Source organism: Rhinoderma darwinii, chromosome 11, assembly GCF_050947455.1.
Source record: "Rhinoderma darwinii isolate aRhiDar2 chromosome 11, aRhiDar2.hap1, whole genome shotgun sequence".
Classification (NCBI taxonomy): domain Eukaryota; kingdom Metazoa; phylum Chordata; class Amphibia; order Anura; family Rhinodermatidae; genus Rhinoderma; species Rhinoderma darwinii.
The window spans coordinates 32,018,736-32,031,984 of NC_134697.1; the positions used below are offsets into that span (position 1 = coordinate 32,018,736).

At 41.7% G+C, this 13,249-nt stretch overlaps 2 protein-coding genes across 3 annotated transcripts in view; one reads left to right on the forward strand and one right to left on the reverse strand.

The window, feature by feature from the left end:
• The window catches only part of RBP4 (retinol binding protein 4), a 349,798-nt gene that overhangs the window by 185,081 nt on the left and 151,468 nt on the right, over positions 1 to 13,249 (reverse strand). The window lies entirely within an intron of this gene.
• Positions 8,477 to 13,249, forward strand: part of LOC142662825 (scavenger receptor cysteine-rich domain-containing protein DMBT1-like) — a 35,625-nt gene continuing 30,852 nt past the window's right edge. Inside the window, exons 1-2 of the mRNA XM_075841025.1 lie at positions 8,477 to 9,149; positions 12,138 to 12,170. Of these exons, the coding sequence (XP_075697140.1) occupies positions 9,086 to 9,149; positions 12,138 to 12,170 (97 nt within the window). The 5' untranslated portion in view covers positions 8,477 to 9,085. The remainder of the gene's footprint in view (positions 9,150 to 12,137; positions 12,171 to 13,249) is intronic.

Sequence of the window (13,249 nt, forward strand, 5' to 3'; positions counted from 1 at the left end):
AACAGTGGAATCTGGTCGAGCATCTGTGGGATGAGCTGGAAAAAGTTGGATCCATGGAGGCCGCACCTCGCAACCTACAGGACTTAAAGGACTTAAAGGATCTGCTGCTAACATCTTGGTGCCAGATACCACTGGACACCTTCACACGTCTTGTGGAGTCCAAGTCTCTGCGGGTCAAATCTGTTTTGTCTGACGATTTGGACACAATCTTTTCCTGTGTGGCAAACAAATGACTGGCATCAGGATTTCATCAATTGACTTAATTTTACTTGTTTGCCCAGATGCTGTAAAGTAAATGACCAACACCTTACATTACCAACATAAGAGCCAGGTCTCATTCATACCATGCAGGAAAAGTTCCAAAAGTGTTACCCTCCAGGCTCCCACCTTTACCTATAACTACAGCTCTTGAGATGTGGAAGGGCGTAGTTCCTTTAAGGGACACTCTTGGCAAAACTGCTGGAGAGGGCAGTGCCTGTCACAGGGATTTTAATACAGAATCCTTGTGTCATGCACCACCCCCTCAGGCCCTGCACTAGGCCTTACATCAATTTTGTCCAATGGAGCGTCCGTGTTCTTTTTTTTCTTTCATTATGTTTTCAATCCATCACACATAACCTCAAAGATACAATGACGGATCTTGTTGAAACCGGTACAACTCCACATTATTCAGTAGCTGCGCCATGTTTCTCAACAGGTGAGCTATAGTGACCTCTATTGGAAATCAGGAGATACTACAATAGCTGCTTTATGAATGTGGCTAATACTATAGAAGCACCATCAAAGAATGGCAAGTCTTGAGGCACTAAATCAAATAGAGAAAGTGCCTGGGACTGTATGTGATAGGGGGAAAGAAGGGGGGGAAAGTGCGGGAAAAAACAGGAGCAGGGATTGGTGGGACAAGGGGATAGAGGAGGGGATAGGAGCAGATAAATAGTTGAGGTCAAGGGCAGTTCACCATCTTACCTGCTGGAGCTGCAAACGTCCCTCCCGCCCTCCCTCTTTAGGTAAAATTTGGGTGTGTAGTTATGGTGTTTCTCTGTCTTTTAATTTCTTTGCCATGTCTCTTATGGCTCGTTAGCTTCCTGCCCCTTTTTTCTTTGCGTAGGCGTGTTTCTGTGGTTTTTCTTTGTTTTTTCAGATGTCACAGCAGGCGGAGATAGGCTCTGAAGAGTAAAATCCGGAGAAGAACCTACATGCGCGCGGCTTCACAGTGGGCGGCATCACAGGAGATGTGAATAAAATAAGTGGTTACTTCAGGGCCATGTGATACAAAAATGTTTGGTTGTGTTAAATAAAGCTGTGGCCATTCCCACATTCTCCAAGAAATAGGTTTCGTTGCTTTATTTGTTTATTAAATTGGGTAATGATGCATCAGCGACACTTAATATGGGGATAACATTAGTACATGCAGTCTTCAAAATATTCAGTAAATTGCACATGTATTTTTAAATACCCATACATTAAGAACTTAGATTTCTACGGCTAAATGTTAGTGAAAAATGATCCATGGACTACCAATGTAGGGGTATAGAATTTCTGGAGTTCCACTGCCATGCCTTCTTGTGCCGACCCCTTTTTACCTTGTGATAAATAAAGAGGGAAGGAGGAGGCATAAAAGAAAACTTGGGGAATCGGGTTTGGTCTACTATGTTTTAGGTCAGAGGTCTCCAACCTCAGTGAAACTACAACTCCCAGCATGCCTGTCTTTGGCTTTCATTTATACTGGAAGTTGTAGTTTTGTAACAAATGGAAAGAAATAGACCAATGCTTTAGATCAATCCTTCAGACTTCTGCCGGGCAGGTAAGCATCGGAATACCTTTTTTTTAAATGTATAGGAAAGCGTAGTCTTCTAAAATTTCCTATACAGAGGCAGACAGTAAAAAACCGTATACTGCACGGAGTACATTTTTCTTTTATCAATGGGGCCTATGGGTGACGTATACCGCCAACGAAAAGCAAAAATGAGATGTGAACAAAGCCTCAATATATGAGGATTATAAGTGAAGGGGAAAAAAAATATCTGTATTCATTGTTTACATGCAGAGGCGAAAAACCTAAATGCTTCACTTTTATTTGTGTTTGCAATATAAAGTACTGGTAACTTTTTGATTTTACTTACATGTCAACATGATATACAACCTACCAAGTGGAGACTGGGGAAAGAGTCCTGTGGCATGGGGTGCATGCGCATTGTACTATCCTGTGCTTAATGTGCGCAATGCCCCTTTCCCCCTATGCCATCTCGGTAAGTTGTACTTTACTAACTATTCCTGAAATGTTTTGTTTTGACGTAGGCAGGTTTGGAACAATAAACCCCAACTGCATAATGGCATGCTGCTTGTTCAGTGTCTCCAAAAATACTAACATGTTACCATTAACGTTTTATTCTTCCTCTTCCTTAACCCCTTTCACTCCTGCATCACCCTCCTTGACTAGTTACCTAGTCAACTTAATGTAATTTTGTACTGACATTTTCAACATCAAAATTATTTTGTCCCTGTGAGGACCACATACCTTCCTACTATCCTGTGTGACACTTAAATTACTTCACCTTCGCTATATGAAATATATATATATGAGTATTTATTGGAAAGAGCATCACTACAAGTATGCCTATTATTACTCCCTGTACTCTCATCATTGCTTTGGAGATACGGATGACAAGAAACATACAGTTTTTTGTTTTCCAAGCATATTCTGTAAATTATGTTGTCCCTCATAATTATGTTAGAAAAGGGGCCTCTAAGGGAGTTGTTCCCCTGCCACCTTCTCCTCCTCAATAATACAATCTACTACATTTGTGCAGAGTATATACCACATTCTTTCAAATAGTACTTCTTTTGTTGATACTCTCCCTAAGAGAACTTTGTTTCTCCCATAACGTCCGCTACTTGCCCCAAGATCTTGGTCAGTCTCCCATGGTTTGCCAAGCTCGGAATCTAGAAGTTCACACAATCTATAAAACCCATAAACCAGTATATCTGTATTGGCCTAAAGCTGACCAGAGAGGCCATAATCTCCAAGGGATAATACTGGTAGACCACCTGAAAAGGTACTTCAGAGGCGTTAACCATAATTGATAGTCAAATGTTTGAACCGGGCTTGATAGTGAAAGCCTGAAGGGCTGGAGGCATAAAGGTTATTTAAGAGTTTGATCAAAGGTAGACGAGATCAGGCAAGTCCAGTAGTTATATAGAAAAGTGGAGAATGTATTTTAGGAGGTGTTGATAAAGGGGTACTCTTAAACACTTGTGGTGGGGGTGCATGACAGTAAAGAAGTTATGGCAGGATGTGGTAGATTTATTGTCAAAGGTGTTGAGCACTAGATTTGTCGTGTTGCCCTCAGTTCCTCTATTAAGAGATAGATGTGATAATGTATCATCTAGAGAACAAAGGTTATTACAACATATATTATCTGCTGGGAAATATAGGAAAAGCAATAGACAGGGTAAATATGATTAATGTATCTATTTTGTTCTCCACACATAAAGGGGTTTTCTGTGATTTTAATATTGATTACTTATCCCTAGGGTAGGTCATCAATATTAGATCGGTGGGGTCTGACTCCCGACACCTTCACTGACAAGCTGATTGAAGGGATGCTGTGCCCTCTTCCTTGGTTACCATGGACAGCTCCGTATATTTGGTAGTGGCTGTGCCTAGTACTGCAGCTCTCCGCAGCATTTTCAATGAATGGAACTGACCCGCAGTACCATGCACAGCCACTACCACAGGTACAGAGCTGTGCCCGGTAAGCAAGGAAGAGGCCGCATCACTCACTGGAGCACCGCGACCCCTTCATTCAGCTGATCAATAAAGGGCCAGGAGATGGACCTCTGCCGATCTGATGTTGATTACGTATCCTAAGGTCAGGCCTTCAATATCAAAGTCCTGAAAAATCGCTTTAAGATTTGATACCAGATTGAAGTATGATGAATCCTTTAGGTTCATTTTGCCAATGATTCATCTCTGAGAATGGTGTTCCAATTGTAATATCTGAGGAAGAGGTAGAGAAGAAAGTGATTAAGGCCAATTTGGGATTTTAATTTTTTTGTTTTGTTTGTAATATGGTCACATTGTTGTTCTTAACTAATAAACAAGTCTTCAAGATTTTTTGTATGTTAATAAAAAGATAAATGTGAAAAAAAAAGATTTATTACAATTAGATGTGCTGTGCTTAACCTGTAAAATGAGTCATTATTCCAGGAAATTGAAGAATATATTTTTGTTTGCAAAAATTACAATGATCAAAGAAGATTTTCAGGTTCTAGATAAAAGCCTTAAACATAGGAAAGGGCAAGTGAATTAATATCAACATGGGGAGGGACCCTTCCTGTCATGGCTGTCATGAGAAGGTCACCTGATGGAACAGTTTATATTCTTTTACAAGACACCCGTGTGCACTCAAACTTGGTTATTTCTAAAGTTTTAAATGTCCCTTAAAGTATAGAACTTGTGGGCATCAATACGTAGAGCTCCATAAGAAGGACAAATGTCAGAGATGTAACTTGAAGATCCTGGGCCCCAGAGCAAGCTGTGTAACAGGGCCCCCACCTACAATAGGCCATTTATAATACTGGTGTCCTTTAATGTGGCAGGGGGGCCTTTTACACCAGTGCCCGAGTGCAACTCTTACCTCTGCACCCTTATAGCTATGCTCCTGTCATTCTTCACATTCAGAAGCCAGTTCATAGGCTAATGTACTATGAAAGACTGTTAATACCAGGAGTGTAACAAGTAGCCATAGAGCTCCACTGCAAATTTTGAAATGAGCCCCACTTCACCGCGACCACCTTTAGCTGCAGGTGAGTTTAAGGCATGAAGGGGCAGATTTACTAAGATTGGTGTTTTATACGGCAGTCTTAGCTTTCTGCTCCAATGGAGTAAAATGCGACAGATTTAAAAAAAAACAAAAAACTGTTGGATCTTTCCGGTGGCCGTGTTCCACAATTGTGGCTACACAACCGCGCCCGTGCGCCATCCACCCCACCTTTGGACATAAAATTTAAAAAAAAATTCACCTTCTCCTTCTAGCTTCCCTCCTTGGATTCCCTCAGCATGTTGCAGCTCATACAATGTCCTGACTCCTGCGTCACATATAACGTCCTGACGCTGCAACATGCTGAGGGAGCATGTAGGGACACGAAGGGGAGACGAGAAAAGGTGATGTATACATATATATATTTTTTAATTGTCTGATGAGGAAGGGAGGGGCAATCTGATCAGTAGGGGGCAAGGTAGAGGTTGCACAGAGTTAAATCTACGCCAGCTAGGAACTGGTGTAGATGTCAGCCATAACTTATAATGGCGTGAAATATAATACATTTGATGAGCCGTGATGACAACGCCCCCTTTGGTAGGCCACGCCCCATTTCCCAAAAGCAAATTGCGCCTTTTGCTAATTTTCTATGCCAGAAAACTGGCAAAGAAAGGTTGTTAACTTCCCCCTGAAAAGTTTATGTTTATTTTGGTCTCCACTGTCTTTTCCTCCTTTCCATGGTCTCCCATTTATCTGCATGATGGTTTCCATTCTCCCCTTCCATCATCCCCAGTGAACACTAACTACATCTCACATCTGAGTGGAGCTGGGCCTCCTTTCCGCCTGCTACCCTGGTAGTTACACCTATGGAAAATACTTTTTCTTGATCATAAAGAATCTTTACTCCTGGACAAGTCACTCAATCCGTGTGTGCTCCAGTTTATAAGACACAGTAGAAAACTTTTTTTTCTAGATAATATTATTCAAACTTTTCAATTGCTGTGAATAGGGATGGATTTAACTCTTCAAATGCCCTAGGCAATTTCAAAACGAGCTCCCACTTATAATGACCTGTGAACATATGTAGTAAACCAAAATTTTTGATGATCATCAGTTCTCTTGTTTCACTGAGCATTTCTGAATTCATTTTTGGTCTGTTTTGGTTGTGAATCATAATAACCATTAGTGCTTCAAAAAGGGAAACAGCTCATAGTCTAAACACTTCAAAATAAATCTTCGCCTGTTCATTCACCAAACGTGAAAATGCAACGTTTCAGCTCAACCTACAGTAGAGCCTTTCTCAAGGCTTGAGACCCTCGATGAAGCCGATAATACGCGTGGGGTGCTTCTACCCACATGGAACCATACATGAAGTCTGATACCAATATTTGTGAGGTTCTTTATTCATTATCAATTTTTGTTTCCTTTCAATTTTTTTGTCATTATTAATTTTATCTGTGTTTGGTATTTTACCAGTTGCCTTAATCTTTTGGATATGCATGTATTTCTATATTGCTTCACAATTTTATGTCCTGTTCCCTAAGATATGTGAATTTATCATTCCATGTGGAGTTTGTCCATTGCGGTTCTTCTAAAGTGGGGTGTCCTGCACAGGTTCTCACCCCCCCCCCCATAATAATGGGGAATGGACCAACCAATCAGCTGCTGGTATTTACATTTCAGGAAAACTTGTACTATTGCCATGATATATAAGGTTTTATGTGTTATAATCATGTTTATTATAGGATGATTTAATATATGTTTATGGAAGTTCTGCTCATCCTTATCCAATGACACGGTGACTCTGGTTACAGCCATTTCTTAAGGTTACTGTCAATTAGGATAAAAGAAGATAAATGTTCGGTAATATAAACTTATTAACACAATAGAGGAGCATTACAAAAACAAGTGCAAATAAAACCAATGGCGTAACCCATCACATCCAATCAGAATACAGCTGTTGTTCTAATGCAATTTTATGTGATGAGCTTATAGTTTAACACATAAGGATATTTTACACTATGGAATTTGTTCAGTGGTTATTGCCCCCTGCAAACCCAGTCCCTGTGATTGGCGTTTGGGTAATAAGGTTACTTCTTACCTGCATTTTAATTTCTTCAGTAGGTCATAGCTTGTATTAGCAACTCCAACAATTACATTGTCTATTAGAAATGTGACAGAGCCTAAAATATATACTGTCCATCAGAGACTCAAACTACTTCTCTGAGTATCCCACAAACGTTATGCTGCAGCTCTTATTGTTCAGGTAGGCTGCTGTGTATTATCACAAGCTCACCATATGTTCAGAAGGAAGGCAGTGGTTGGGGAACAATTTACATTTCTGCAAAGATGAATAGCGATAAAGTAGTAGTAACATGAGCACTAATGAGAAAAGATTGTCAGGTAACTGTCAAACACACACATTATATGGACAAAAGTATTGGGACACAAAGCTTAGTCATTGAATTCAGGCAATTTCATTCAGTCCCATTGCCACAGGTGTATAAAATCAAGTTTCTAGCCATGCAGTCGCCTTTTCAAATATTCTAAAAGAAGGGTTCATTCTATGGAGCTAACCGAAGTTGAGCATGGTGCTGTAGTTAGATGCCACCGTTGCAACAAGTCAGTTTGTGAAATGTATTCCCTTTCTAGATATTCCACAATCTACTGGGAGTTGTATTATTGCAAAGTGGAAGTGTTTAGGAATTACAGCAACTCCGACACGAAGTGGCAGATCACGTAAAGTTACAGAGCGGGGTCGCCGAATTCTGTGGCACACAGTGCATAAAAGTTACCAACGCTCTGCTGAATCAATAACTGCGGAGTTCTAAACCTCTGGCATTAATATCAGCACAAAAGCTGTGCGTCGGGAGCTTCATGCCATGGGTTTCCATGCAAGCCTTACACCAAGCACAATGCCAAGCGTCGGATGGAGAGTTGTAAATCCGCCGCCACTGGAGTCTGGAGCAGTGGAAATGTGTTCTGTGGAGTGATGAATGACCTTCTCTATCTTATGGTCTGATGGATGAGTCTGGGTTTGGCGATTGCGATTGAGAATGTTACCTGCCTGACTGCATTGTACCAACTGTAAAGTTTGGTGGAGGAGGGATAATGCTATGGGGATGTTTTTCAGGGGTTAGTCTATGTACCTGAGCTCAAGTGAAGAGAAATCTTAATTCTTCATCATACCAAGACATTTTGGACAATTTTATGCTTCCAACTTTGTGGAAACCGTTCGGGGTTCAGCCCTTTTCTGTTCCAGCATGACTGCGATCCAGTGCACAAAGCAAGGTCCATAAAGACATGGTTGGGTGAGTTTGGTGTAGAAGAATTTGACTGGCCTGCACAAAGTCCTGACCTCAACCCCATTCAACACCTTTGGGATGAACTAGAACGGAGATTGTGAGCCCGGCCCGCTCATTCAACACCAGTGTCTGACCTCACAAATGCGCTTCCGGATGCATGGGCAAAAATTCCCACCGACACAATCCAAAATCTCATACAAAGCTTTCCCAAAAGAGTGGACACTGTTTTAAGCTGCAAAGACAGGGGACCAACTTCATTTTAATGCCTATGCATTTAGAATGGGATGTCATAAATTCTCCTGTAGGTGTCTTAATAAGTTTTTCCATATAGTTAATATAGTGAGGCAAAATAAAGGGGATAGAAAGAGGATTGTATAGTGAATGTCTGGGTAGGTCGGAAAGGGTGTTAAAAATTTTTGTAGCCTAGTGTGGTTTGGCATTTGGTAATGCACATGAAAAACCTTCTCATCCCTCTATATGTGTCCATGTTGTGTATGTTGCTCCTATACCCACACCACTATGTCTTCTCTACCTATGTACAAACCGGCAAGGCAGTTCTACAACGAGGTAGGCACAGCTCTATGAGAACCTACATGCACATAAAGTGACAGAAATGCAAAACTCCTAATTATTGTTTTTTCAGTTGTTTCAATGGAGATCACAGTCTAATCAAAAACAACTAGAAAAAATATGGTAAGATAAAAATATTAGACAAATTACCAATGACCCTCAGGCAAATTTTCTTTAGCGTCACCGATTTAAAGGTATAGGTTTGTAAGTCTGACAAATCCTTTGATAGTAGCACAATAGTGTTATGTCACCTGAAGCCTAATATCTGCCCTTGTGTTTATTTTCTTAGCATCTGTAACATGCATTAGTCCAACACCGAGCTTTATCTCCATATCTGCTATGTGCCAGTTTCCGGCTTCTTCAAAAGGTTTAGCTGAAGGTGCCAGGAATCAGCATCCTTATATATAAGTGGCCGGCTCTGATGTCTTCATAACTTCAACATTCGGCATGGCCATTATAGTTCTATTGCTCTCACTGGTGCTGCTTGCATTGCCATCTCCTTCTACCACAGGTAAGAGTAGGATCATATGTGACATGTGCACTTACCACCTTCTCATTCTATTTCTATTGACTTTAAGTGATAATTATTTCACATTTCATTTATTTTGTGGCTTTTTTTTATGTGTGAAATAATTTTACTAGATGTATTTTTGCTGTCAGTTATATATAAAGGACGTGTTCACATACCTCTCATATATAATAGAACATTTATTTGATTGCTTTCTGCCTTTATTAAACTTCTCTATGTATTAGGGGGGATTCACACGAGCGTGATTTGGCAGCGTGCAGGCCGCGTGATTTTCGCGCGGCACGCAATGCCCTATAGAAGTCTATGGGGCAGTACACACAGTCCGTGTATTTTGCGCAGCGTTTGTTCGCTGCGCAAAATACGCGACAGGTTCAATAACTCTGCGTATTTCACGCATCACGCACCCATTGAAGTCAATGGGTGCGTGAAAACCAGGCAGGTCGCACGGAAGCACTTCCGTGCGAACCGACTGAAACAGCGCACGAGCTGTCAAAAGGATGAATGGAAACAGAAAAGCACCACGTGCTTTTCTGTTTCCAAGCATCCAAACTGAGTGTCTTTGCGAGGAGCGAACCCCGACAACCGAAGCTAACTTCACCGGGTTCGGCCAAACTCGTTTTGGCCGAACCCGGCAAAAAAATTTCCGGTCCGCGACGTCGGGAGACATTCACTGTGCATGGTGCTGAAAGAGTTAAACTGTTTCAGCACCATGGACAGTGACTTGCGTTCCAAAATACATGAACCTGTAAAAAAACCCGAAGTTCTAACTTACCGATTACTCCTGTCTCCTTCCTGCAGTCCGACCTCCCGGGATGACACTTCAGTTCAAGTGACAGCTCCAGCCAATCACAGGCCAAGCACAGGCTGCAGCCAATCACAGGCTGCAGCGGTCACTTGGACTGCCGCGTCATCCAGGGAGGTGGGGCCCGATGTCAAGAGAGGCGCGTCACCAAGGACGCGTCACCAAGGACGCGTCACCAAGGCAACAGCCGGGAAGTTCTCGGTAAGTAGGAACTTTATCTTTTTTTTTTACAGGTTTTTCGCTGTTGTGTTCGGCATTCACTGTCGAGCGTGCTGAAAGATTTAGCTCTTTCAGCACCTTGGACAGTGACAAGCCACATCTCTATGATGCCGGCTGCGCGAAAATCACGCATCCGCGCATCAGACACGCATGACACACGCAGCTGTCAAATGGTTTTTGCGCTCGCAAAACGCTGTGTTGTTTGCGCGCGCAAAAACGCAACGTTCGTGTGAATCTGCCCTTATACTGCAATTATTGATTTATGGTAGTTGTGTGGCAATATATTTCTGACAATATAATGTCTATTTGTACTATTTTTTTTTACAACATATTTTCTAAATGTGTCCCAGTGTGTGTTATAACTAAATAGAGAATATATGTCATAACTTTGATCAGCAACTCCTACTTAGTTACATAGTTTATTTAGAATGTGAGGGATTTTAAAATCCATATACTGTCTGTCAGAGATTCAAGTTTCTTCTCTCAGTATCCAACAAACTTTATGCTGCAGCTCTTATTCTTTAGGCAAGCTGCATTTATGACCGCAACGTGTGAACAACCTAATTGTGTCCTAATAAACAGAGAACATATGGGCTCTGCTTGTTAAGGCTCTGAACAAACTTTATGCTGCAGCTCTTATTGTTCAGGTAGGCTTCTGTGTATTAGCACAAGCTCACTGTACGTTCACAAGGAAGGCAGTGGTTGATATATACATTTCGGCAAAGTTGAAGGGAGCATTAACGCGGTTTTCCAGATTTATGTGAATAATGTTTAAAGTGGACTTGTCACCATACTATGCTCTGCGAGCGAAATACAACAGCAGCAGCTGTGCAAATCTCTCTGGTAGTTTTCTAGAATGTTTGAGGCCCCATGCACACAACTGTCATTTAGATCTGCAATTACGGATTCGTAACTGTGGATCCATTCATTTCTATTGCTCACGGACACCTTTCCGTATATTTACGGCAATGTGTCCGGGCCATAGAAAGCATCAGCAGAAAAAATAGGATATGTTCTATTTTTTTTATGTTACAGACCGTGCTCCTATACTTTATAATGGGAGCACAGCCCACAAATGCGGGTAACTGTCTGCGGCCGTCCGTGCCTGTAATCATGGACTGTGATTACGGCTACGGCTGTGTGCCTAAGGCCCCATGCATATGACAATATATTTCGTCCATTCATTTCTATGGCCAACAGACACCTTCCCATATATTTATGTATATTGTCCGTGCCGTAGAAACCTTCCGTAAAAAATAGGACATATCCTATTTTTTTATTTTACAGACTGTGCTCCAATACCTTTATAATGGGAGCACAGTCCACAAATGCGGATGACTCTCCGCAGCCATCCGCTTCCTTAATTCGTTGCGAATTTGCAGCAACGTTTTCATATTTGACAGTTAATTCAGACGTTGCAGATATCACAGCGGACTTGCCGCAGATTTCAGCCTTTGCATTGCAAAAGCTGAAATCCGCAGTGAAATTCCGCTTCTTCTCCGCAATGTAATGAGCATGCTGCGGAGGGGAAATTCTGCACCGCAGCCTAAATTCCGTTTTGTTATTTTATGCAACGTCTGAACTAAGTTACTGAAAAATGTATAGAAACAAATTTAAAAAACGGCTGCTGCAGCGGAATTGAACAGCAATTCTGCCACGTCTGAATGTGCCCTCTTAGCTACTTTGATGGAGAAAACAAAACTATTGCTCTCGGAATGCGGCAAAAAAATAATTACTTTTTTGCTATAAAACATGTTTTTATTGTCATAAAGCACTAAAACGTAAAATAAAACAGCTTTTTTTTCGGTTTTACCATATTAGTACCGACCTGTAAAATAAAGTGAACTTTTTTTGCCGCACAATAAACGGTAAAAAAACCCCTGAAAAACAATGGTGTAATTTACTGTCACTGTATTGACCATATTTAATTTCGGATTTATTTATTTTAGACTCAGGACCGAATCAAGATGGCAGACATGAAGGTACGTCCCTTATATGCATGTAAATGTTTTTATATTATTTGTTGCAGAAGTGACTTAACATATTTAAAAGTTATCAAAACTATTGCAACTTCGGTATTGCAAACTATTAGGGCATGACTGGTCCGCAGCGGAAATCCGTAGCGTACACGTTTCTCCATAGCTTTCCACAGCTTTTTAGTTGGGTTAGTTTACACGTTACGGACAATTACGCTGCGGAGCATAGGCTGCGGTGCGGAATTTAGTGTCCGCAGCCTACACTGACTGTTGCGGACGTGTAGCGGACTTGTTGCGGACTCATTTCGGAATTTCTCCATTGACTTCAATGCAGAGTCAAAATTCCGCAATGAAGTCCGCAGATGTCATGTACATGTTATGTGTGCTGCGGAGCGTATTGGTTTTACTAACATGACATTTCTTCATTCTGGCTGGACCTATGTATTTCTAGGTCTACAGCCAGACTGAGGCCCCATGCACACTAACGTAAAAAGGCCCGTAATCATGGGCCATTATTACGGCACGGGCAGGCCCATAGAAGTCAATGGGGCTCCCGTAATTACAGGTGACTACGTGTGTGCACCCGTAATTACGGGAGCGTTGCTGGGCGACGTCAGTAAATAGTCACTGTCTAGGGTGCTGAAAGAGTTAAACGATCGGCAGTAACTGTTTCTGCACCCTGGACAGTGACTTCCGATCACAATATAGATCAACCTGTAAAAAAAATAGAAGTTCATACTTACCGATAACTCCCTGCTTCTGTCTCCAGTCCGGCCTCCCAGGATGACGTTTCAGTCCAAGTGACGGCTGCAGCCAATCACAGGCTGCAGCGGTCACAAGGACTACCTCGTCATCCAGGGAGGTCGGGCTGGATGTCGAAAGAGGGACGCGTCACCAAGACAATGGTCGGGTAAGTATGAATTTCTTTTACTTTTACTAGGGAAAGGGCTGTCCCTTCTCTCTATCCTGCACTGAGAGAGAGAAGGGAAGCCCTCTTCCCCTCAATACGCAACGGCTAGTCCGCATCAATTTAATTCCCATTTTAGGCAAAGCCGCAACAGAATCTGCAACGCAGAAGAACTCGG